This window comes from Aythya marila (assembly GCF_965140915.1).
Source record: "Aythya marila genome assembly, chromosome: 8".
NCBI classification, from domain to species: domain Eukaryota; kingdom Metazoa; phylum Chordata; class Aves; order Anseriformes; family Anatidae; genus Aythya; species Aythya marila.
In genome coordinates, this window is record NC_139049.1 from 4,685,341 (window position 1) to 4,712,226 (window position 26,886).

Genomic DNA, 26,886 nt, shown 5'->3' on the forward strand with positions numbered 1-26,886 from the left:
TTCAACAGATATCCGATATGTAACTAGGCATTCTATATGATATGCACATAATATGTGAATAAACATAGATTTTATAATTATATTAAGGCTTATTTTTGTTTTGATCTTCAAATGAGTGTTCTCTCTCAACTGATGCTAGTGTTAAACAGCTTCAATATATTTACACGTAAGCATAATATTTGACAGCATGAGATTTAGCATCCTTTATGGTCCCTGCTCTATCTTATTCATGTTGTACATCCTTTAGAAACACTAAATTACAGTCTAATAATTCACCTGTATTCATTGTTAATAATTGAATTATTAACAATTTAATTATTCACAATTATTCATTCCTGTTTAATCAAAGGAATAGACTCTGAATCTACTGTCTGATCCCAGCTGGTTTCTGTGAATTCCAAGCCTTGTCCACGTGCATTACACTGAAGAACAGGAACCATTATTGCCATCACTAGTGGTCAAAGCAAACAAGTACCTACAATATGTTTAGGACATGTTAACATCTACTTAGGATTTGATGTCAGTTTGGATATGACAGTACATCCCATTTAGTTAATATATTTTAAGTATTAAGATATATTCCTGTTAAAGAAAGATAACAAGGGGTGATTTTAACAACCTTTCCCCAAAAAAAGCAGTTTATTAGACTGACTCCTCTTTGGTCTTACGTCAAAATAGCAAAGCACTAGCCTATTCAAACCTTCCAGGTCTTCACACAGGAAACAGAAAAAGGATCAGAGTCCCAAGATGCAAAGCAGCAAAGCCCAGAAGAGTTTCCCAGCAAAAATCTCAAATAACTTTAAAATTAAATGACGAGGAAAAAAAAAAAAATGATTGTTATCTTTTGTTTTCTTCCCATAAAACACCAACAATGTGCTTTCAGCCTGATCTATTTTGGAACACAAAAGGAGACGCATGGAGATCTACATAGCCAACCACACAGACAGAAGGTTTAAATAGCACTCACAGACAGAAAAGACTTCATGTACCATAATGTAATGTGAAGGCCTCTGCCAATGTGTAATTGACACATCTTGAACTGCACCTCAAGTGCAATGAATGTGGGAGTGCCTTTAAACTACATGTAAGTTCTGGGCCACGTGGACGTTTACAACTGATGACATGATTTTCAGTCAGATGGAATAAATAGTAACAGCAAATAAATACATTTAGGAAAAGTTCTGTCTCAAAATTGGCTCAAAGCAGTCATCTGAGAACAATTCAACAAGTTTTTAATACTGATCTCCTGAGCAATCAGTAACAACAACCCATCAGATCACACACAGTTAGTTGAGTGCATACCAACTGTCCAGAGCCAAGTTCAATTAAGACTAACTACCTTTTGCAAAAGCTTTCCACTTCGCAGCAGAAGTACGAGAACAATATTATTACAAGTATATGGAAAATGTATGACCTTATGCATGAGAGGTCTAATCACAGAATCACAGAATTTCTAGGTTGGAAGAGACCTCAAGATCATCGAGTCCAACCTCTGACCTAACGCTAGCAGTCCCCACTAAACCATATCCCTAAGCTCTACATCTAAACGTCTTTTGAAGACTTCCAGGGATGGTGACTCCACCACTTCCCTGGGCAGCCTGTTCCAATGCCTCACAACCCTTTCAGTGAAGAAGTTCTTCCTAACATCTAACCTAAAACTCCCCTGGCTCAACTTAAGCCCATTCCCCCTCGTCCTGTCACCAGGCACGTGGGAGAACAGACCAACCCCCACCTCGCTACAGCCTCCCTTGAGGTACCTATAGAGAGCGATAAGGTCGCCCCTGAGCCTCCTCTTCTCCAGGCTGAACAAGCCCAGCTCCCTCAGCCGCTCCTCGTAGGACTTGTTCTCCAGGCCCCTCACCAGCTTCGTCGCCCTTCTCTGCACCCGCTCAAGCACCTCCATGTCTTTCTAAGGGACTGTCTTGCCGTTAAGTAAATTACTTAGTTTATGGTTGTGAGACCTGTCTACAGTGACAAACATTTTCTGTGAACATTTTTCATTGCCTGAGGAAAAAAAAATCAGATTCTATTTCATCCCTGTTGACATTTACCTGCTACCACCAGTGGAGCTAGCCAAATTAATTGTGTGTACTTGCATTTATGTACTGGTCACAGATCATTAGAATACACGACAATTCTAGCAGAAATATTTCACAGTTCCAGAATACTCATATCACCCATATCTTTCAACTGTGGTATTTGAGGGTTTTCACTCATCACCAGCGAAATCCCAACAGTACACAGGGGGGAACAAATAGGTACAACTTGGCAAATGTGTATTGTTATCTTCTTTAAAGAATTACAGTTCAACTCCGTTGAGCAAACTGGTTATTCGAATACTAATGTGATAAGTTCCTTCAAACGCTCGACATAAATGAATGCATAGCAAAAACTAATGTACTCCTGCAACCTTCCTTCCTCATGTCTGGAACAATGCATGCCATTTAGCTGTAATTAAATGCTCCCTGGGTAACTTGTATCCAGCACAACCACTAATGTGCAATAAATCTCGTAATACATGACTGATTACTCACCTCATCAACTTGAGGATCTTGAGCCTGAGCAGCATTGGGCACCGGGGAATCACAGTCTGGGCTATAATGCTCACAATAGTCATATGCAGCTCTGGGGTCAGCTATAATCAACAGCTGCTGGATCTCACCCTGCAGGAAAGCATATACAGATTAAATTAAAAAATAAAAATAAATAAAAAACAAAGGTTGTCTACATCAGAAGACTTTTCATTTAGAAAACAAAACTAGGTGCATTATACATTTATTAAATATTATATTAACATTTGTGTTTATATGCAACTTATCTACTTAATTTTTTCAACTGTTCTGAATGACATCCTAATTATAGTTCACAGCACTAAGTGTAAAATTCTGGCTGAACATGCTGTCCGGCTTGGAAAGGAGAGGGTGGAAGGTGTAACTCCTGCTCCATCATTTTCATGCTGTTTGTTTACTTCTTCACTGGGAACCAGTCTAAATTCCTAAGATTTAATTCAGGGCACTTCCTACTACCAGCATGCAGCTCAGCATGCAAGTGATCAACAGTATAATTCTGAGAGTTTCCATCACATCTGAACTCTAAAAAAATGAGGGGAAATAAAATTAAAAAAGGCTGTACCAGACACACTGTTCTTGGAATAAAAAATAAAGAGGTAAGCACTGTGTAAATACACAATATATAGTTTGTTGAAAAAAAAATTATAGCTAACAAATGTTATTTTCATCTCTATGCCCATATATCATGTGTAAAAAAAACCATCATACTAAAGAGACCCACTATTCTGGATAATAAAAATGGCTTTGCTGAGATCCCCTACAGTGGCCTTGTATGTTTTTTTATGTTTATCATTTTCCACAGAAAGCTGTCTGGTATTCAGTGTATTTCTTAACATAGTGGTACCATTTAAACAGTGTTAGGTAAATTCCTGCCAAGATTTCCACTATAAATTTCCTCATTCAGGAGCTTCAAATGCTGTCATAAAAATAAGGTTGTTGAAAATTGGCACATGTTCTAGGTCAAAACGCATTAACTTCAATCTCCCACTGTATTTCCCCATAAGGAAGGGGGTGTGTGTTAAGCTTTTATATACTTCTAATGTAATTTAATTTTCTTTTTAACAAGAAGAGGGTAAAGGAATAACTTTGTTAGTACACTTCTGCATGTTCTTTCTTTATGGAGAAAACATCATAACTGGTGGAAATGTAGAACTAGAAAAATTCAAAATTACCTCAGTATTTCCAAAATCACTTTAAACCTCTCAGAATAGCACCCTTTAACAAATTATCAAAACTGGAGAGTATCTTAAAATAGGAAAGCATAGTTTGGAATGCTCCTTCCTTTCAAAAAGAGAAATGACAGAAACAAGCATAGAAAACCCTAATTGGAAAAAAATAAAAAATAAAAATCAAAACTCTCTCCTATTTTCCTAGTTCTATATTTTACTATCTTAACATAAAATATGAAATACTTAATTTCTTAGCATATAATGGCTATACGTTACAAATCTGTTTGCTATAACACTCTCAACTCATTTTACTTTACATAGTTAAGTGTTTCTCAGATTAATATCTGTTCCCATGTCAGTGGTGCTGGGCTGTCTCTTTCATTTTATCTCTGCTCATTAATGCTTCCTTAGTTGGACACCTTCCTACAAGACCTGCTGTACGTACAGAGAAATTTCCCTGTTGATTCTTTATACAAATCCCTCAGGAGTACAGCTGAGTGCTTTGAGATATCCCATAGTCAGTCAGTCTGGGCTATGTAATCCCTTTCTCTACCACTGAGTGATTCAAAATGCTCTGCCCTTCCTCTTTCACCCAGCCAAATTAAAACTACATTAAGTAGAGGAATAAGATATAAAGAACTAGCAACCAAAAGACAGAAGAGGTAACTCTTTTTGACCAACCATTACCAAAGGATACGTGGAGCCCCCATCTGTTGAGCTCAGGTCCTTGTCTTGCTGTATGCCCCTGAACATACACAGCTTTCTAAGTTGCCCATACAGACCAGTGTACAGTACACAGTGTGCCAGCTAACGTAAGTAATGCAGAAACTGCTCCTGACACTGATGTCTGTTTAGTACAATATGCTAAGAGAACCCAGTCAGGGGAAGATAGCCAGTATTTTGTTGGAGCTTGCTTTGTGCTGATCTTGAATGCCATGGAATTTTGGCACTGGCTTTTGTTGGATTGTGTGCTTGCAAGAAGCACTCAGCATGCTGTTACCACTTGGCTTAGATGTTCCTAATTGCTTAAAGCTGTTCCTGATCCATTGACTGTACTTCCCAGCCCCGCCTGTCTGCCTGTCATGGGTCCACATAGAGGGAGGCCCTCAGAAGTCTTGCATATTATACATGAAATGCTACTGGCTATTCATGTGTGATAAGTTAACTAAGGAACTGATTGATTTTATATTTGGCATCTCAAATGCTAATTTTCCTCTTTTTCTTTCAAGATCTCCTATAAAAGCACTGTTTTTCAGTTTTTGTTGTTGGTTTTTTTTTTTTTTTTTTTTGCTTGTTTTCAATTTTGTCTTTGCTAATTAAATAGCTTTTTTGAGTATTTGTATGTGATGCATTGACAATGCAGATTCACTAGTCAGTGAAGAACTTTCCTTTCAGATCAAATCAGTCATCTCAGCACACTGAAATTATTGTGGATTTCACTATTGTGACTTAGTCATCAGGTAGTCACAAGTATTTGTCTGACAAATCTACACTTTTTTTTTTTGAGAAATTTTCACAGAATGACATCAGTCACAAACACGTTCTTTGATTTTAACCTCTTGAAGTCTTGACTTTGTGAGGCTGAAATGGAATTGTAGAAAGCTCTTTGTGAAGAAATTACAAAGACTTAAATTGGTTATACTTTAAGACCTGGAGTCATGAATTAGGCACTTAATTATCTACCTGCACAAGCCCCAAAAACTTTAAGTGAAAATATGAATAAATGAAGTCATGGGTTAATAAAAATTTGAATAATTAACCTCTAAATTAACAGTGAGGTACCTAAATACATATGCATATGGGCATAATATTACTCTTTTATAAAACTTGTGTGATGTAAGGAATTCTCACACAAATTATGAAAGACAGAGGGAAAACAGATGAGGAAGGAGATAGGAAAACGGGGTAAGATTCACAAATACATTTGAGCATCCTTAAAGCAACTAGCAGTACTCTGAAAAACGTATACAGAAAAGAAAAAAAAAAGGCATAAAAAGGCAACTGTCTGTATAGAATAGTTCCATTTCCTTCCCTACAAAATTGTCATGACTACCTTTGTTGGTGTAGCCTGCTCAAGCAATTTTATAAGCTTCCTCATCATGGATTTTTCCCAGAAAAGGAAAGCTGAGGTTCTAACAAGACAAATAAGCCTGAAAGCATATATACTAGAAAAAAAAAAAAGTTAACCAATTCCAGTGAATTCAGTTGAGTAATTTTTTTTCTCTTTAGAAGAAGTTTCATTTATTTTACCATAAAATTAAGGGTAAGATGCAAAATAAAGTAATGCAGTAAACAAAGTTTCATAATCCTTCTTGTTCTCCACCAAATTTTACCAAATCCAAGCAAAATACATTGAAATAAAAGGAAGTTAATTTTCAAAACCAATAAAAGTTACTGATTCCTTTGTGGGGATATTATGTGAGCTTAAGATACATAACCTGCACTTACTGTAGACAATGGGAACGGCTGGACACAAAAGCAGGGAAAGAATTAGAAATCCCTGATGTACGAGAAAAAGAGAGGGCAGAGTAGTAAGAAGAGAAGTGTCAGGAGATGGGCTTGTTCCTAACGTCACAACTAATTCTGGATTACAATCTGTTATCTACAAATATGAAAAGATCTACAGATGATATATAGTGCATTTTACAAATCAACTGTTTGCTGACACTATTGAGTCAATCTTCCAGGAGGACTAGATGTCAGTGAAAGTAAAAGGCTGGGATAGAGAACTTCTGGTGAGGCATCAGACAAATACACAGCAACTTTTTCATCTTGCTGTTTCTAACAATGTGCATTGTTTAATTTGTCTGGAAAAGTGCTGACAGCCTATTTAGAAGAAAAATGTGTTTCCTTACAACAATTTTTATCCTGGATAACAATTATTATAATGGTTTTTAAGCATTGTTTATTGGATATTTAATGTTATTGCATATTGGAAATAAGAAAGTTGAGATCTAGATCTCTGCCTAAATTGCCCACAGGTAAAAGGAAACATTCAGCAATGTAGTTAAGTCTACCTAACATTAAACGTAGAAGTACCTCTTTTAACTAAAATGGGTCAAATTGGAGATTTAACATTCAGTTTGGATCGTAAATACTTTATGGAAATAGACACAAAGTTGGTGTCAAATACAATACAAAACTCACAAAGTCAATGTGTAATTGAGTAATCTATCCCAATATGGTACAGAAATGGTTAAAAACTATGCATATTTTAACATTTTGGGGATGTACACATAATTAAAATCACAGTCTTTTGAACCAGTCTCAGTCTCATGGTTATATGGAATAAGCTCCCTGAGAATCATAAAATAATGTACCCATCAGTTACACCTAGTATGCCAACACAATACAGAGAGATTACTTTTGTGGCATTACTCCAAAAGGTACTGCATCATGTAAGCTGCTCTTTGCAGAGTGCTCCAAGACTGTTAAAAGGATTTGATTAGATCTGAGGAAACTTTCACTACTTTAGAGTGTCTTTGTGGCATGCCAAAGCAAATGTGAAGAACAAGACTTCAGAGCTTCAAGGGTGGGAGAATATGCTCAAATTTTTTGAATGTTCCTATTGGAGCATTGGCACACTCACTCTAATTTTTCTACAACAAGGAACAGCTCAGCTATGAATAAGTATGTGGTTAATTCATCTGTTGAAAATTCTTCTGTGAATGTCAGACATTCCACAGTGACATCACTGAATAAGAGTTTCTGTACAGGTATTTCCAGGTTTGGTAGAAAAAACACACCTCACTAAGTAGTTAATGAACTGGGTGAGCTATCCACACTGAAAACACTCTCCTAATATCAAACACTTCAGAACACAAAAAAAAAAAAAAAAAAAAAAAAGATAATTTGTCTAATAAAAAATGAAATGGAGACAATTTGCAGGAAAGCAATAGGCTGCCATGTTCTTTTCACAGTTTTACAGATGAAATTTCTCTTGTAATTATTGCTTTGGTTAGCCTCATGATAGTTATCCCTATATTTGATTCTACCTTTTCAGAACTTTTGTTAGATGCCACAGAAATATCAGAATAAAGAAAATTGACAATTAGATATGGTATCTGACTCTCAATGTTGTAAATCATTGAGGGTCTCAGTCGTAAGGAATGTTATTATATCATTATAAGCAATAAATGTTAATGTCTCCTTATTATCTTAATTATGACTTAATAAATCTTATCTTTATTATATATTTTATTGAGGCATTAAAGAAAATTCTCTTTTCCTCTTAACTATATAATATTACTAATACTTTCTAAATATGGTATATTAGAGAAGTACAACCATAATGTAGTCCATTTATAGTCTCTTTATCAACTAAAGGTCTCTATCATTGATGAGAACCATCTCTAATATCACCTGCCAGCATTATTAAAAATGTGAAAGTATGAAGTTTTTACAAGGCTATAAGGGCAATCATGCCTTGTGAATGAATTAGAGCTAAAACTGGTGTTTGTTTTGTGTGTGTGTGTGTGTGTGTGTGTTTATTTTTCTCCTTCCAGTATTAAAATGTTTATAGTCTATTTCCCTAGCTCTGCAAGAACCATAGACAGTTCAGTTGTACAGACAGATGTTTGGCACATCTCTTTTACAGAAAGCTTAAAAAAACAATAACTGCAAGGTGAAAGTGACCTTTATCCAAGGAATATGAGGTAAATATTTCTTGAGAAACTCTGGACCTTTTCACGGGAGTAAAAACACATTTTGTGAAGTTTTTTTTTGTTTTTTTTTTTTTTTTTTTTGTTTGTTTGTTTTTAAATAATTTCTAAAAACAAGCCTGCTTTTCAGTTACACATCTAGGATGCTGCATAACAATGTGACAGGACGAGAGCTTAGAAATCAAGTTGCAGTTTCTTATTATAAAATAATCAGAAGAAAAATACTTTTCTTCTTCCAACTGAACTAAAAAAAAAACACAACAACAATGAAAAAATAATGCAGGAATTAAAATAATGCAGGAATTACTTAAATGCATGATTTACATATCAAAGGCTCAGAAGGAACTCTCAAGATTCATATCCTGGACAAAATAAGAATTTCTTACATGCTTATATGGATAACTAGCTTTTAAATACAACTACCTAGATGGAGATAAAAGAATAACATGACCAGTGCTATGAACATCAATATCCTTAATTTTTCATATGATGGCTAAAACCTAAGGCTTCCAGGGTAGACTCTTCAGTAAATGACCAGAAACTGTAACCTGTATATATGTGCCAACTTTCTTTAATTAGTTATGTGACAGTACAACTATAGACTCAAAAGAACAAAAGTCTAGACAGCTTGGATGTTATTACTATAGAACCTAGAAAAACCTGCTGCAGAATTCATTTAATCTTCCTGCAAAGATTTGAGGGATTGAGGAATTCCAGGGGCCCTTACTATAATATTCCATAACCCAGGCCCAATTCACAATATAGCTAGAGAAAGACATTTAGAGCCTGCCAGAATGAAACACTGTAAAAGCAATATATTGTGAATGCAGAATCTTGTACAAGTCAAAGTTTCCATAGAAATCAATGTCTTCTTGATTCTTTGAAACCTTATGGTTACAGTAGCATATATTCAGTTTGGTTAAGAAATAGGTTAATATGTTCAATTATAAATTTTAACCTTCAAAACATGGCTGTTCACAGAACAAACTCCACTGAACTCTTGGCCGAGAGATCTTATTATATGTATAAGATCTGCATATAAAGCATATGTACGTAACATACACATATATACAGAATACGTGACTGTTGCTTAATGCTGTACAGAAATACTCCCACAAGAGAAATAAGATGAAGTGTGTCTAAAGACCCGAGAAGGACATCCTATTTTCTGGATGAAACACCTGCAAATCTTTTACGTTGTTGCTTATCTTTGAAACCTCATCTATAGCTGTTCTTTAAAACTTAAATGTGTATTACACACAATATCAAATATTTTGTATATTTGATATACAAATCTGATCTGTAAAATTCCCTGAAGCTGATGCAACAATCAGCTTTCATGTCTTGAAAATTAACTTGAACTTCCCTGACTCTGCTTTTAAAAGTAAGGAAGGAAAACAGAAAACAATTTTTTTTTCCGCCATCCTGCATAAGATTGGTAATGCTATATTAAAAAAACAAACAAACAAACAAACAAACCCCAACAAATTACCATTTGAATGGAAACAGAGTTTGCTTTTTTGTTGTTGTTTATTTGTTTTGTTTTGCTTTTGTTTTTCTTTTTCTCCTAACACTGAAAGTTGGCCAGTTCTCTCATGTTGATAGCTAGAAGGATGCTTCTAAATATTTTTGCCTGGAAACTATTGCACTGTTTGTTCCATTTACATTGAACTTTTTTTTTTTGTCTGACTGACACTAAACATTTAGTTAGCCAATAGCAATTATCAAAGGTGACACATAACCAAGGAATCACTTTGGCTATGTCTACATAAGGTAGTAGTACAGCTCAACAGGATAGTGTAAGACAGATGATACTGTTAACGCCTCATTCATACCACATGTCTTCGGGGATTTTTATTTTTGGCTACCTTTCCCATTCTACTTTAGTTGTGCAGCAGTTTTGGTCAGCTAGTTAAAACTCTACCGATTCTACTACTGCTGCCCTCTACACAGAACACGCACACTGACAAGCGGCCTTTCTGCTCTTTTGCACTGGGGAATTACCATCCTTAGAAAAGTATGAAGTATGATTACTCATCTAAATGGACTGATAGGTTAAATCATTTTTTTGTCCAAGAATTATCACCACAACTTCAACTTCAAATGCTCACTCAGGTTATTAAAGGACTCTTATGTTATACATAAGTGTATGATTTTTTTTTTTCATGAGACCAGATTCAAAATCTACACTCTTTGTTAATAAGGACTACCACAAGGATTTGTTATTGCAAACTGTGTGTGGTTAAAACTTTTATTGGCTTTAAATCAGAGTTACATACATCAGGTTTTGGCTTGTTATTTGTAGCATAGTGCCAATACAATCATTGTATCAGTCTGACACCCAGGGAGTTTTTGAAAGACAGTCTCTCTAGGGAATTATCTGCATAACAACTGTGTTAGTTAGTAACAAAATACCTGTTGTATTGTTCACACCAACAGTGCTAAATGAAGAGTGACAAATCCTTAAAGCTGGCAAGGAATAAAAAGATCCCTGCTTTTTATTGACTATTTAAGCTAAAAACATATTTCAATGGACATAATTCAAAATCATTAAATTATTTTACTGGGTGCCATACACCAACTTTTTTTTTTTTTTTTTTGGAGGGGGGGATATATTTGTGTGCTACAGGTAGGTATTCTCTTCTTTACATGAGATAATTATGAACCATACTTCCTTGCACTATGCTTTTGAAAACATATGACATTAATTTCAAACAATGTGTAAAAGATTGAAGTATACTTCATCAGCCATATAAAAACAAGCATTCATAAATTAGTACCACTGATAGCAGGAGACCCACTTCAGTGAGCAAGTGCTTAGCAGGGTAAGTGAAGGCCTCATAATTTGGAAATTAGAAATGCTTTCTAGAAACTGAATTTTAACTGTTATTTTAAGACACATGCAGTTTACTCTTTGTTTCTCAAGCATTTGTATGCACCTGATGCCAATGCTTACTTACATCCAGTACCTTTTTTGTAACATCACATTGATTTCCATATTAACAGAGCATGATGAGCACCAGGGCAACTCATAAGCACTCACAACAGATGCCTCTTAGCTTTAGCACTAGTAGGCTAACTTACCAAGGAATATTAAGTTTGTTTCATATACTAAGTTAGAAAACTGGATAGTCATTTTTCATGGCCTGTTAGGTCATTATTCAGTTCCTTTTCCCCTTTCAGTGGTGATCTACCTGATCTCTGGACAGCTGGTATGCTTGGGATATTGAGCAAATGTCAATGAATGTGAATACAGCACAACTTTACATAGCACAAATAGAGAAACTACTGTACCCTGACACCAGGCAGGCGACTTCGTTTTGATACATAAATGTTTGATAAATACAATATGGGTATTATTTTCTGACCTGTAGATTTCAACAAGTTTGGCTTTGAAGATCAAAGCCTCAGTCTAACATCTTATATAAGAGAATAAAACCACGAAAACCAGTATGACTAAACTAGACAGAATAGAAAGAAGTTGCACCCTGTACTGGAGGTTTTTGCTCATGGTATTCTTAACTCTGAGATGAAAAAAATTAAATAAACCCATTTCCAAAATTTCGTGTGTGTAGGATAAGACATGTTGTTCTTTGTTGTTGTTTTCATGTGTTTGTTCATTGTCTGTTGTGGCTTCAAGATACAGCAGGGTTCACAACACAGAACTACCAAGCAGAGCCATGGAACCACCAGACATCATTGTTATCATGAATGTGATGAATGAAGCATTTAAGACAACTAGGAGACTTGAGCAGGAAACAAAATCCAGGGAAGAGCCCTAAGTGTTGGAAACTTTAGCAGCAGTGGCTAAAGGATGAATAAAGTCCTGTTGATAAAGCAGGAGGGCTATCTATGTAGAGCAGAAAAAAACTTGATGAGCTCAGAAAGAACTAGGCTGCATTGCAAGAAGTTGGAGGATGCATATAATTAAAACTCTATATGATATAGGAGTTTGTTCAACTTTTGAGGGACATTCCAATTGCATATTTTCAACACATACTTTTCTAGGTACATATGTTCACTGTTACTTGACTTGAATCTTTATAAATATGGGCCCTACAGTAAAATAATAACATGGGCCCTACAGTAAAACAGAAAGCAGAAATCTATCCCAACAGAACTGTAAGTTGCTGGTTTAAGAGACTTTGGACTAAATCTTAACCTCCAATTACAAGAACAACCTTACAAGAACGTCACTAGTTTCTCTGGGTAACAAAGCAGAAAAGGGGCACAATTATGTATGTAAGGAAATTAATCATTGAAGGAATCTGGAAATCTACAGTGATGGAAATGGTGGAAATGTTGCTGTTCTCAGTGCTGAATGTCAAGATTCAGCCTGTAAACTGGCATTAGACAGCTGTGCTATTTATGTTGTGAGTCCAAAACCATCTTTCTTCTCAGTGGGTCTTAGATGGAACTGAAGGACTGATTTGTCAAGTCTGCAAAGATTACAATTAAAAATTTAACAGTGGATCACTGGCTTCTTTTTTTCTAATCCTTGCACATATTTTGATTTTTTTTCCCCAAATATACATGTTATGGCACATGGTCTCTGACCCAAGAAAGAAATACAAATGAAAATTTCAAGTAATTATCACAAGTGGAGACCAAAAATGCTTGCTCCACACCAGATCAGGCAGCTGTAGAATTCATCTTCAAAGGGAAAATAATGTTCCTATGATGTGCAAACTTTACTGTTGACTCCAGATAAATTAGGCTGTCAATACCAAATGTGTTTCATACTGTTTGACCCATTAAGACATCCCAGAAATTCTCCTACTCAGAAATGTTCATGTTTTGTCACATCCAGGAAAATTCAAGGAAACAATGCCACAGTGTTACACTCACAGTTCTTATTTCTCCCTTGATACATATACAGCTTCTCAAGCATATACACTCCTTAAAGCCAGGATTGCATCTGTGTGTTTATAGAACACAGATGTCCTGTATGTGAAGTTAACTACTGATCTATATTTTCTTATTGTTCAGTTCTAATTTACCCTTGATAGTTTTGACTGTTGCATAATAATATTATAACAGAAACTTGATACTGTAGGTTTAGAGAAGTTTCATTATTAGCCTGCAAAAATAATCATTGACATAAGAATTCTACCTAAAAAGGCCTCATGATTGGCAGTCACATACTTCCTTAGAGGCATTTTACCCTTCCTATATGTACTTCTTGGCCAGTAAATGATGGAAACATATATGTCCTGGTTGCCAAAGTATGTTCCAGTTACTGGAAAGATTAATAAGTGGGATAAACAATATAAGAGATTCACATCACACAGAAAGCTTTCCAGGTCCTTCCACCCCTCTCCCAAATGCTGTTAGAATGCACGAATATCTGTAACTACTTCAGAGAGACAGAACTAAAATAGTATCATCTCATAGTATCATACTACTCAATACTACTCAACTTTGCCAGATTAAGTCTCCTAAATACCTCAGGTATCTCAATACCAGGCAGAAAGACAATAAAATAAACTCATTCCAGATACAACTTGATCTAAAGAACAGAAAAATGCATCATATTTTCCAACAAGACAGACACTTTGTTTAATTCTCTTTCATTTCAGCCTATCCTAACAGGTTCTAAAAAAAACAGTTTCTATGTTATACCAACTTTGCCATTCAAAGTTTATTCTAACCCGCATTAACTAATCTGCAAAAATAAATTACTCAATTCCATTTGTTCCATATTGATTTTTACCTCAAAAACTTCTTCGTCCAGAATCCTGGTTCCAAAGACAGTAATACCATTGGTGTCCACAATGGTTTTGTCACTTCTTTCCAGAGGTTTTGTAGTTTTTTTGTTACAGTCAATGATCATTGTAACACTTTTCTTCTCCACACTAATGGCTACTCGATGCCACCTAGTAAAACATAATTCTTCTTTAATTTCTGTTTTTAAGAGTAGGCCAAAATGTTTATTGCAGGCTGTGCAAAGTCACAGACAACATTTTAAATGTCTCAATTTTTTCCTTCATACATGCACAAATGTATAGTGTTTTGTCCTTTGTACTAAGGAATCTGATCCAGCACCCATTGTACAAATACTATATTAGATGAAATTCATGCTGACCTTCCCTGAAGCTTTACCCAGGGAATGTTAGTAAACTCATATTAGAGCTGTGTGCACTGTTTACATTTTATTAGATTAGACTGAATGATCTGTCAGCAGATTTTTTTTAAATGAAATTTTGTTTTTCCAAATTACTTAAGAAATTATTCATGCAAGTAAATGTGTTTCACACAGAGCAGATAATTCTTTGCTATATTTTACTATTTGTTCTTGGTGATTGATCACAAAAAAATTATGACATCCTTTTGCCTGTTTGAATGCTTCCCATAGCTATAGAGATTTTTCAAAGATGTACAACAGTTCCAACATAGATGCATTTTCAGATACAGATACTTAGAAATGCTTGCTGATATTCCTGCAACCATGGTTCCATCTACATAAATACTCACCAAAAAAGTGAATGAAGCATTTCAGAGCACTGACAAATTTATTGTAATGGCATTTTAGATTTTACTAATTTATTTATTTGTAAACAATTTGATAAACTGCACTCTGTCCTTTATGGTACTTCATTATAATGACAGAACATATTAATTAGTGAATCTCTCTGCTACAACAATTTAAATATCTAAGAGCAAGAACAAGACACTTTCTAATCTAACACAAGCAAAAACTGAAAGCATCTTCGATAGCTCAGGGCAAAAAGTGTAAAAGTATGCCATAGTGGTGACTGGCAAGGAAAAGGCTAGAATCAAACCATTTTAACTGGCTTTTGTTGTCACTAAGTTTTGTCTGAATCAGAGAGACAACTTAGACAAAGAGCGGCTGTATATCAAATGGAACACCTCAAAGCTAATAGAATCTGACTGCTAAAGAGTATCACTGAGCCAGAACTCTAATTCCATGTTTTCTCTGGAACACGGTTAAACATTATCATTATAAAAGCAAACTGTCCATGCATCCTCAGGCAGATTACACTGTTTACACTTTTTTTTAATATATTTCATTTTGAGATGAAGATTGTTGCCCTAGAATCATAAAAGAGCCAAATCAGTAGAAAATTGTCAGTCCATCTTTTGAAGGCTTGCAGAGGCTGAGAATGTGAAAACATAGCTCATTCCATAGATATGATTGACTCCAGTTGATTTAGAAGTTGTATAGTCTCACTGAAGGAAATTGTACCAAGAGAAATTGATTTTGATTTTTTAATTTTATCATACTCCCAATATTTTGGGTGAAATTATGAGAGCCACATTCAGGTTTCATGGTATAATTCCATCCTGTTGCAACACATGGGCTAGAAGACAATTACTTTTTTTTTTTTTTATCCTTTATTGAGTTACAAATGTATTTAATTGTTGCTGAATTTACTTGCTCTCTCTTCTCTACCAATTTATTAAACTGAAAGCTTTAATAAAATTTCATTCCATGCATCTCTAAAGATTGTAGCAGCTCTTCTTGGACTGCAGCACAATAAATAAAAAACCTTTGAAAGGACATGTGTCTCTTGAAAAGCAACAATAATGGATGTGAAAAGCACTAGATTGACATTCACAGAGAACAATTGCTTGTCTACAAAGGCAAGTTAGGGGACAAAAAATTAGCAACTGTATTTAAAATGCAATATGTGTTGGAGAGTTATTCCCTTCAATAAGAATGAAGTATGAATCCTCGCAGCACTTCAAATTAATTATTAATCTTATTCTTTCCCAATATCCTTACATATAGGTATCGTGAATGATCTTATTTATCCACTGTTTTGGTTAAGGAAAGGATAAACATACTGTCTTGTCAATTTATCTCCAGTCATTTATTTATCACCTTTAAATGTAGAAGAGTGTCTTTCAAGTTAGACTATTATTTCAGTCTTTTTGAAAACAGTTTCTTTTTATCTTGCACAGAATGAGTCTTCATGTATTTAGTTTTGGTGGGTTTAACTTCTATGACTATTTCCTCACTCAGATTTACAGAAATAGCAAATAAGAAAGGTGGTTTGACTATATCTGTAGCTCTATACTCATTTTCAAGCTGGAACTGTGTTCTGCTGCAAAGATCCCCTGATTTTGCACCACAGCAGTCCAGCTAGCTGGAAACTGTTAATTATTTATTCAATTATTTACAACATCTGCTTGTAAAGACAATAATCATCTATACAGTGGTCTGTAACTTCATTTTACATCTTAAAATTTTACACTTACTTGCCATCAGCAATGTTGACTGTTCTGAAAAGAGGATAGTCTTCCGGGGCAGGTTTTCCATTTTGGTCTTCGAAAAGGAAGACAGGGGATCTACCAACTTCAACACCTACTTGCTGAATTCCTTGTTCATTGTAGACAGACAGAAGGAAGGACTGGATACCCTTTTTAGGTTTTACTGTCATTAATATTGAAAAATCTTCTGGGAAATCTCCACCTGTAAACAAAATGACAGATACAGTTACAAATTCAGAAGAGGTTAAACTATCCTATGAAGGCTTCAATTTGCCTATAGGTATAGAGGATCCTGCATACAAACTGGTTTTTGGTTTTCTTTTATTTGACAAAATGAACATGTATGAAATTACACTAGGAAAAATTTTGCTTTTTTTTTTTTTTTTTTCCTCTTTCTTGCTTTAACTCCCCAAATATATACCTTAAGGGTTCTTAAAAGCATGATTTGTAAAAGTACTGTGAATTTGTGTAGTACTGATTAAATATATAGAATAAACATGCAAGTTTCAATTGCACTATTTTTTTCTATTCAACTTTTTAGCAATTCTAATTTAAAAAATGTGCACTATAAATTCATTCTGCAAAACAAGTATACATTTGAGTTTACAGCAAATATTTTCCCAGGCACTTCATCTCCCTTGACAGTCACTTGGTTGTTTGTTTTTTTTTTTTTTTTTTTTTTTTTTTTCCCCCCTCACAATATATATTTGTATCTTTCTGCAGTGATATTGTACATAACACTGAAAAAAATACATGACCAGTCTTACATACTTAGCATTCTTAATTAATAGGAGCTTTAGGCATAAGCAAAGAACATTTCATTTTCATTTATTCCCTGATGCTTGCTCTTTGAAGTAGAGATTATATGTAAATCATTGTTTCAACCTTTATAACTAAAAATAAACAAAATTAGAAGTGGATACAGCTTATTTATAGAGGAAGACCTGAGGTCTGTACTCAGTATTACTCTTGTTGAATCTAGTGGTAAATCTGCATTTCATTTGAAGTGAAAGTTTACTAGGCTTAATAACAACAAATGATGTGTAAGATTGAAATTGTAAGCCAGAACATACACTGGATGCGTGTAGCCTCAGCTACAATTTGACTTGCAAGAAATAAAAGGATTACAATCTAATCATAGTGATGGTAATGAATATAACTGCAACTTTGTGTGCATGAGTGGGTAAAATGTTCTTAAACATTTTAATACAATAATAGAGCAAATTTTAATACAATAATATGAAATATATTTTTGTGATGAATAAAACCATGAAAGACATCATCTTAAAGCTTATTTAGGAATTCCTTCTAATGATGGAAAAAAATACAAGATTATTTCCAAGACAGGTGTTGTGAGAAAAGTCTTTCAAGATTCTGCATAGTTTTCAATAAAGACAAGCTCCCAATGGCATTAACTCTTTAGTTACAATATGAAAAAAAATAATGCATAAAATATTCATTGCATTTTAAATTACATACTACGCTTCTAAAACTGAAAATTCCTAGTCTTACACTTATATTGTCTGCTGCATTGTTATTTTTAAATGATCTTTATAACTTTTTTGTAGAAGGTTGTTGAACACTGTAGTAACGATGACCAGTTTAGGGCTTGTTTTGAGATTTTCTTTTGAAAGGATAAAAGCTCAGTAAACAGGGAGAATTTCATTGACTCTGATGAGCTTTCAGTCAAGTTTTTACTGACGATGAAGCAAAACTGCTGGCTTTACAGATTAAATTAAACTGTATGTTATGCCTTTTAAATGACAGAGTAAAGAGATGACAGCAAAATGAGGAAAAGAAAGAGAAGATAACTGTGAACAAAGGCCAAAAAATTATTTGAAAAGCACTGAATACTTGCCCTGTCTGCACTGTTAATCTGAAAGATCTATTGAAAATGCTTACAGTGGGTGACATACATCTACTCTGAGCCTGTGCTCCTTGATCAGATAATATCTTATGAAAAAAAAAAAACAGCTTTCTCAGATAGGTGACTGATGATGAGTTGTGTACCTTGGTTCAGTACTTGCTGTTATCACTACAATGGCATAATATTTCCAAATTTCTTACACATACATGCAATAAGTAAGTTTCCTCCATACACTGTTGATTGAAAAAGTCAAAAAATGAATGACTTTCTAACAGAAATGTGTATAAATGTTTACATATTGTAACATATATATAGCTCTATATATAGACACTTAGCGTCCAAGAGCTATTAAAAAAGCAAGCGTTTCAGGATTTTTTTATACTCTTATTATTATTTTCCTCTACAGTTTGGGTCAAATGACAAGAGTGACAGCAAAATAATGGAATAAATCTTTCTTTAACATCCAGTTAATCTTTCCCAAAATGTGATTATTTCATTTTAGAGAAATTTGAGAGAAGATGGAATCACATTACTTGATATCCTCAACTAGCCTTGTTTAGTCCCCCAAATACCCAGAAACTCTTAGGTAATTCTTAACAGATGGTAGTTCTGGGAACAATTTTGCAATGGCCAACCACAACTCATTTCTAGCACTATACCATTGGTCCAGAAAGTACTGCTTTTAAATGGACTACTGAAACTGAAGGAAACATGCCAAAGCCACCAAATAAACTTTCTTTCAGATAGAATCATGAAATAACAGGTAATATGACTTACAGACTAGTTCTGGCATTGGTGCAGAATTTGATGAAGAGCTTTATAATTGAAATCAATAAAAATGGCTTTATCCAGTGGATTAAGAGAACATCCTGTCATTCGTATGCAGGCCCACTTTTAGGGATAACAGAGGTGCTTTGTGGTACTTATGACAGACTACATGCTGTGCTTTAGATACTGTAGCACAGGCAGTAAGATAATTCACCAAAGTAATAGCTTTCTGACAATCTTACCTGGGTACAGCTGCTTTGTTGGGGCACTGAGCTGTGCAGTTTTTGAAACTCTGTAGGCAACATCTGATCCTTTTGAATCCCTTCTGTTTGTGCAAAATCCTGTTGTTCTTGATACTCCTTCTGGCATATTGTGAAATTCTAATGCTTTCAGTACATCAACTGGTTCAGCTGACAAAGAAAAAAAAAAAAAAAAGAATTACTCATCTTGCATCTTCTCACATTTCTACAATATGCAGAGTCTAGGAAGAAAATGAATTTCATTGCAAAAGTGTATGTGTAACCATAAGAGTAGTTGCATAGTTGCATCTTGGTTTGATTTATTGCAGGCTACTCCTAAACCAGAATATTGTTTTAGCAGGATTACTCATTTCTAAATATGTAAGAATTCTTCTCATCTAATGTAAATGCTATGGTCAGATTTTTGAATGCTCTTTGAAAATCACAGTTGCACAAATGGAAGGAAACTTGGTGACTGGATCTTACAACAGATTCTTTTACTGAGTGACTTACAAAAAGTGTAATTGATTTAAAAAGTTAGCACAAAAGTTTCAGAAGCATTCAACTACTAGCAATCTGCTATCAGAAACTACTATTGCTAACATTAGAATGTATTCTGATTACATATGACTCCTTTCTCAACAGAAAGTGATAAGGAAGAAACTAACTGCTTTTCTCTTCCAGTTAGAGAAAGAAAAAGTTACCTTATTTGCCTGCAAGAAGTGAATGGACTGGATCATAGACTGGTCCAAGTTTGGGGAATTACTTCCCTTCCACCTTCAGTAGCACCAGAAAAGGGATGTAGTTAGAAGAATCAGAGTTTATTTGACAAGCAGATATGCAGAGGGAAGGTTTTTAATGTCTAAAGAAAGTACGTTAGTGGGATGGCTGATTTCTTCTAGTATTCTAATATCTGATGAGCCACTCATCAGATCTCTACTTAGGAATTTAGTAAAAGAAAGACCTGTGCTACCTAGCTAGCCCTTAAAGAGACATGATAGTTTTTGTTTATCTTCAAACCTCTATTTTACTAACACAGTGAAGTAGAGTGTGTTACTCAGAGTCACCTTGTGCTCTTAAGCAGCCTTTCATGCCATCCTACAATTTTTTGTGATGAACAAACCTGATTCGATAAAAGTACAAAATGTAAGTAGTAGTTACTAAACATTCCAACACAAATAAATTGGATAGCCTGTATTATTTTAGCTCATAAGAGTGATTAAACATGGAACTGTGGAAAATTCAAGTTGGAAGGGACCTCATGACATCATCTAGTCCAACTTTCTATTCAAAGCAGGACTAGGACTTTTCTGCAGCTTTCATGTTGGCAAACTCAGAATGACTCTATTTGGAAAGAAAGTCTTACATGACTTTTGCTTTTAAAGCTGAGTAATATATATCAGAAATCTGACCTTTCTTCATATCTATGAAATGCACTGTTGCAATTAACTATAGCTAATTTATTCTCTACTATTATTAACTTTGTAGGTCAGCAAATACCAACTTAAGGCCCAAAAATGGTTGTGAATATTCAATTATTTTGATGATTATTTGCAGACAACAAATAAAAGAGTATGAAAACATAGGCAAAGTGATAGTCTGATTACGGATACATCAGTATCTATTTCTTGACAACTTGTACAGTTCTGGCCAGTGTTGATGTGTTGGCTTTTTCCTCACTGTAGCATCTCTGAAATCATTGCACTATGTGCTGTATCAATAACAAGTAAGAACAAATTTAAGTTTAATTAGCTCAACCTATTTTTCTCCTGGTATTGCCAAATATGATGAAGTCCACTTTGTAGTTAAACCTAACTGAATAACACTAAAAGTGTATTCTTTAAACACAAAATCTGAGGTTTTATTAATCTGCCTAGAATGACATAACTAGACATAACTTCTTCTGTTTTAAAATATAATCACAAATAATACTTGTGAGCTTTTTTTTTTTTTTAATAATTCAACAGCTTGTTTCCATTTTTCATCAGATCATGCTATCAAATACAAATGAGGTTTATTACAAGCTAATACATTTTGAAAGAATGATATAGTATACACCTGCATTAACTCAGTTACTTAAGATCCGTATATCCTACAAATTCAGTATATTCACACATTTCAAAAGTAAAGTTTCAGGAGTGTGCAAATTCAGAAGCACTAGCCTTACCTCTCTGTTAAGTACTGTCTGAAAAATTGTGAAGAATATAACGTATTCTCTACAGGTATACCACACAATTCTGAAGTTCCTACCATGCTGAAGAAATTGCCACATGGTTTTCTGGTAACTGTGGCTATTTTTGCAGTACCTATAATAATTTGAACCAGTAAAGTAATGTAGAACCAGTCACGGGAAATATCAGTAAAAATTCCAAGTCGCTGTATAAGTCAACCACTGGTACATTCCTTTTTTCCTTTGCTCTTTCTGTAATTTGTACCAGATTCTTTTTCTTCATTATTTTTTTAGAATAATGGCTGTTCCTTGCCTGGCTGACTGGAAGGGTATTCACCCTTGAACAAGACTATTCATTACTCCACACTAGTTCTGCTGCTAAGAAGTCTTCCAGTCAAGAAACAGAATAATAATAGAAAAGAGCAATCTTCAAACCACAAATTCCAAATAACAAAAATGAACATTTGTTAAGAGTCTGTAGGTGACATTTATTTCCACAAACCGCGAGTCAAGAAATACTAATAGCAAAAGCACGAGTCAGTTCACCATCATTTCTAAATAGAATAGACAAGGCATATAAAGCTAAACAAAAAAGATAATCAGTCTGTCTCAAATAATAACCTACACAACAGGATTTCTGAGTTTGTGCTCCTTCCTCCTAAGTGTTTTTGCATCATTCTTGTGTGTGCTATTATCTATCCTTGGCTTGAGGCTCATCAGATATGGTGCAACCAGCCCCATATTTCAGGTGGGAGGCTGCAGGCCAAGCTGCCACAATTTTGGGCTTCTTCAGATGCATCCTCTTTCCTAGGAGAAATTTTGATGGTGAATTTCAGTTTTTTTCTGCATTTTCTGAAATTATGGCAACCTAGCTGGTACAGCCCTGACCAGGTTGGCATGACATTAGTCTCAAGATTCATGATAAGCCCACTGTGCATGTTCAGATCATCTGCACAGTGCTTCTACAGAATACACCAGACACAGCTACTCTTAATATGCCCCAAAGCTCACACACATGTAGGAATCCAGTCAGAATAAAGAGGTCTTGAAAAACAGTAGAGCTTAGATCCTACTGTTCAGAGGCAACCTATTTGAAGTGTAAAGGAAGATGAGAAAACTTCACACAGCCAACAACTGGCCTGTTTAGAAGACCAGCGTAAAGAGATAAGAAGACAACTCACACAGTCAAGGAGAACATAGGCTAGAAGCTCTCAAGTGAGACTGGGAGTTCTCTCTGCCAGTTTCTGGAGGTTCTGCAGTGCTCAGCGTCACTGTAACCCGGGAGCTTCAGCTCTTCCTGGGAACCGCCTCTTCTCAAGCATTCTTCTCCCACACAGTTTATTGGAATGGTAAGAAACAGCCAGAAACAGCACCAATGCTAAGGCCATGCAACTTGCCTACTTGCATGATGCACAAATTAGGGTTATAGTTTGTATTTATAAGGGGCACTGTTAATTTAACCTAGATATTGACAGATATAGGGCCTCTCACAAGAACTTCCTCACAGTGCACAACACAGTTTACCTAGATTACTCCCTAGTCTAATGTCCCTGGATAGTTTTTTCAGAAGAGGAGTAAAGAAAATTGAAAATTAATGATATACAATGTAATACTTTTTCATCCATTTTGTACTAAGATTTGAGATAGCAAAGAAATAACCCACAGATAAACATTATTTAAAAAGCTCTGTTCCCCAGTCTTTGGACTACAGTCAATTCTCCCTGTGAATCCTAGATATCAGTTTTGTAAAACAGACTGTGCATGCCATAGTAAGTTTTCCAAAATGCAAAATCCAGACACTGAAAGTCATTCTCTTCATGCAGGTGTTCATGGCCACGCTGAACTGATGCCTGAAGCCTGTCTCCTTGAGACACACCAACCAACCCCCCAGGATCAGACTGAAATCAAAAAGTGAGCTGCTGTTCTGCTCTGTTTCCATGATGGATAACCAACTGCAAGAGATTATTTTTCACATTAAATATCATAGTACGGAGCTCCACAGCTTACGTTTTTGATTCAAAAAACAGAGTTCAAACAGAGTGGCAGTGAAAGCTGCACATCTAACAGACTATGCAGTAGTAGCCAGAGAAAAAGAGTTTAAAAGTGCCTGAGCTTTTTGCAATGACAAAGGAGAATACTTTAAAAAAATCAGTCTTAGAAGGCAGAAGCATGTGAGATAGGATCCTGCATGTACGAGCATCTTTCAGTATGCCAACTATGCCAAACTGTTAATCAGATAGCTCCAGTGTAAGTTCCTGCTTTTCAAAAAAAAAAAAAAAAAAAAAAAAAAGTACAAAAGAAAAGAAGTACAAAAGAAAACTACAAGAAAAATCTAGTTGTGTAATACCTCAAGACCTGAAATAACTTACAACTTGCAATATTTCAATTTGTAGAGCAAAATTCTGGTCTCATTACTGTGGCATAAATACTAAGTACATCTATTCACTCAATGAAGTTTTCAGTTATAATGGTATGGATGAGAACCTTTGATCCCACATATTTCATATTAAATATAAAACACTAGCCATATTTAATCATCCTTTGCTCCCCTCCCCATCTCTCATGCACAAGGTTCCTATTTTACCTCATATGGAAGAAAAACACAGCAAGACAATGCTAGATTGACAAAAACATAAGAACTTCTAAGACAATTTAAATGGTACCAAAATATGTGTAAGAGCATTTTAAGAAGAAGAAAAATCCACCTCTGACAGCATCTCTCTGCTGGAAATAAAGGAAAACAGTAAATAATACCAAGAGCACAGTAATTTTATTCTGATCTGGTCCTGCCAAATGAATAAGGAATATCCAGAAATCAATGAAAGTAAGTAGTTATAAACTGAATCCTAGATCACACTTTTACACTGCAAGGTCAAAACAGATTTTCAAGGTGAATTACATGAGGAAAACCTCATGTGTTTTCCATGCTTTTGAAGAGGAGGAAAATGTACATAAAACCTGACTTCCAGTTCTGGTTAGCACTTCCAAACCTAGACTTCCTATACATACAATGACACATTTATTTTAAAGCCTATGGCAGAGCATTATCTTCAATGCTTCAATAATAAAAATAGTCATCATAGACTCAAAAGAGTGCTTGTAAAAATCTAGACTACATTTTGATCATATATTCACAGTTAAAAATATGGTTCTCATTTCATTCCATTCCACAACCTCTAAATGGAAATAAAAACTACAATATATCATCCCTATTAATCTTAGCTGGTATTTATTCAATAACATGGCTCTCCCTTTCTTTTGGTGGAAACTGCTTGTTGAGAAGGTTCCCGGATAATAACAATGCAGATTATGACATTAGGGGAATGAAGGACTGAGAAGCTGTACATCAATGCAGACTGAACTCCTTTGGATACACATTCTGTGTTGATGATGTTTATTCAAGATGTCACATCAAGCCTCCTTCTGTAAGGGATGACCTTAGTTTTCAGTATAAATGCTTAGCGCATCCACAGCTCACTATGATAACAATTCTTGTAGGAGACCACATATGCCTCCTATGTGCCACATGTGCCAAAGGATACATGTTGCAAAACAGGGACAAGTCGTGTCAGTCAAGAGAATTTGCCTTGGCGAATCTGGATCGTAATGCTTGGATTTTTAAACTCAAGGGCAGATCGTAATGAGTGGTGTTTAATCATATCTTCTTAGTGTATAAAGTATGTGTTCACTCTGTAATGAGATCATGGTGATAGGCAATAAAATTTCTTGGGTTTGCTCCAGCAGCCACCATTCAAATTCTACATTATTATAAAACCCATCTGACCCTTCAAAGGCAAACTGTACAGAACACACAAAAAAAAGATGTATCAAAAGTGCATCTAGCACTTTTGGTAGCAGAAGTGTCTCTGGAATTACACCAGCAGCAGCTACTTTGGATAAAAGGGTAACATCTATACAACATACTACCTTTCTAGGTAATAGGAACAATCATGTTGTAGGGTTTATTATTTTAATGCCTTTGCAGTTATAAAAGTGTTTTGATTTACAACAGACCTTTTTTTTTTGTTTTGTTTTGTTATAATTTTCAGCTACTGACCAACTGCAATAACGATCCAAAAACAAAATAAGTTTTCATATAGGGTTACTCAAATCATATACAAATATAATAAATATATTAATACAATATATAAATCTATTGAATGACATGAATGCAAATGATGGGTATGTAAAAGTTAGGCTATTAACACGCACTGCAAATAGAGCTGTAGTGGTTCACATAAGTAAAACATTCTCTCCCAAATCATGTGCAAATCAAAGCAACTCACTTGTTGGTATCAATTTACTCTTTAGCATATGAAACGCTTCAGCTCCTGTTTCTTACCATGCTTATCAGCTTTCGCTCACAGCATCTTACTAGTAATTTTAGTCTGTTGCTGTCAACTAATTTGTGACAAATTCTGTGTTGGAATAATTTCATTGATAGCAGATGACCTGGACACTCTATTACTAGATTTTTTTATTTGCAGAAAAACAAATTCTCAGCATACTTATATAATGCTTCTGCAGAAATTCTTTCTGACCTATATAGGTTAGTTGGTTATCAGAAAGATTTCTAACTTTCTAATGATCCTTTCCTACATAAAGCTCTATTGAGAAGCCATTTATAGGTCAGTTCCATGAACCACTCCGATTTCTCACTTAGTATTTCATGTCTTAAATCTTATGAGATCAAACATTTATAGTGATCCTACCACAGATGCATGCAGTGGTCCTCAGCAGATTTGGAATACATGTAGATTGAAAGATGTAATTCATTGAATTGAGAGCTGTTTTTCTGAGTTAATTTAATTATTTCTTCAGAAATAACCAAGAAAGTCAGAATGGACAGCTAATTAACTCTGTAACCAAGTTCCACATCTGGAGTTGTCCTCAATTCTAAACAGAATGGGCTGCAAAACTACTTGGGGGCTTCAGTCAGGACTGAATATAGCCCTGAACCTTTCTAGATAGGCTATACCAAATAAGACATCTGTTCTTTGCCCATGAACAGTACAGAAAGTCATTTTTTAGCTGCAGTTAAAGGTGTTGGTGACTTTTAGGCTGAACTGTTTGAGAGACTTTTCTTCACGATATGATATGCAGAGGAAAACAATCAGCTCAGGTACTTTCAGAAGGAAGGACTTAGCCATCAGGCCTAAAAGAGAAATGCTCCGGGACTGACAGGAAAGTGACTGTTGTGGCAATTT

At 35.0% G+C, this 26,886-nt stretch overlaps 1 protein-coding gene across 3 annotated transcripts in view; it reads right to left on the reverse strand.

The window, feature by feature from the left end:
• The window catches only part of COL11A1 (collagen type XI alpha 1 chain), a gene marked incomplete at both ends in the record, with an annotated part of 143,050 nt that overhangs the window by 107,799 nt on the left and 8,365 nt on the right, over positions 1-26,886 (reverse strand). For all 3 annotated transcript variants that reach the window (XM_082765815.1, XM_082765816.1, XM_082765814.1), the window contains 4 exons: positions 2,535-2,663; positions 14,114-14,276; positions 16,624-16,837; positions 19,513-19,680. In XM_082765815.1, the coding sequence (XP_082621941.1) occupies positions 2,535-2,663; positions 14,114-14,276; positions 16,624-16,837; positions 19,513-19,680 (674 nt within the window). The remainder of the gene's footprint in view (positions 1-2,534; positions 2,664-14,113; positions 14,277-16,623; positions 16,838-19,512; positions 19,681-26,886) is intronic.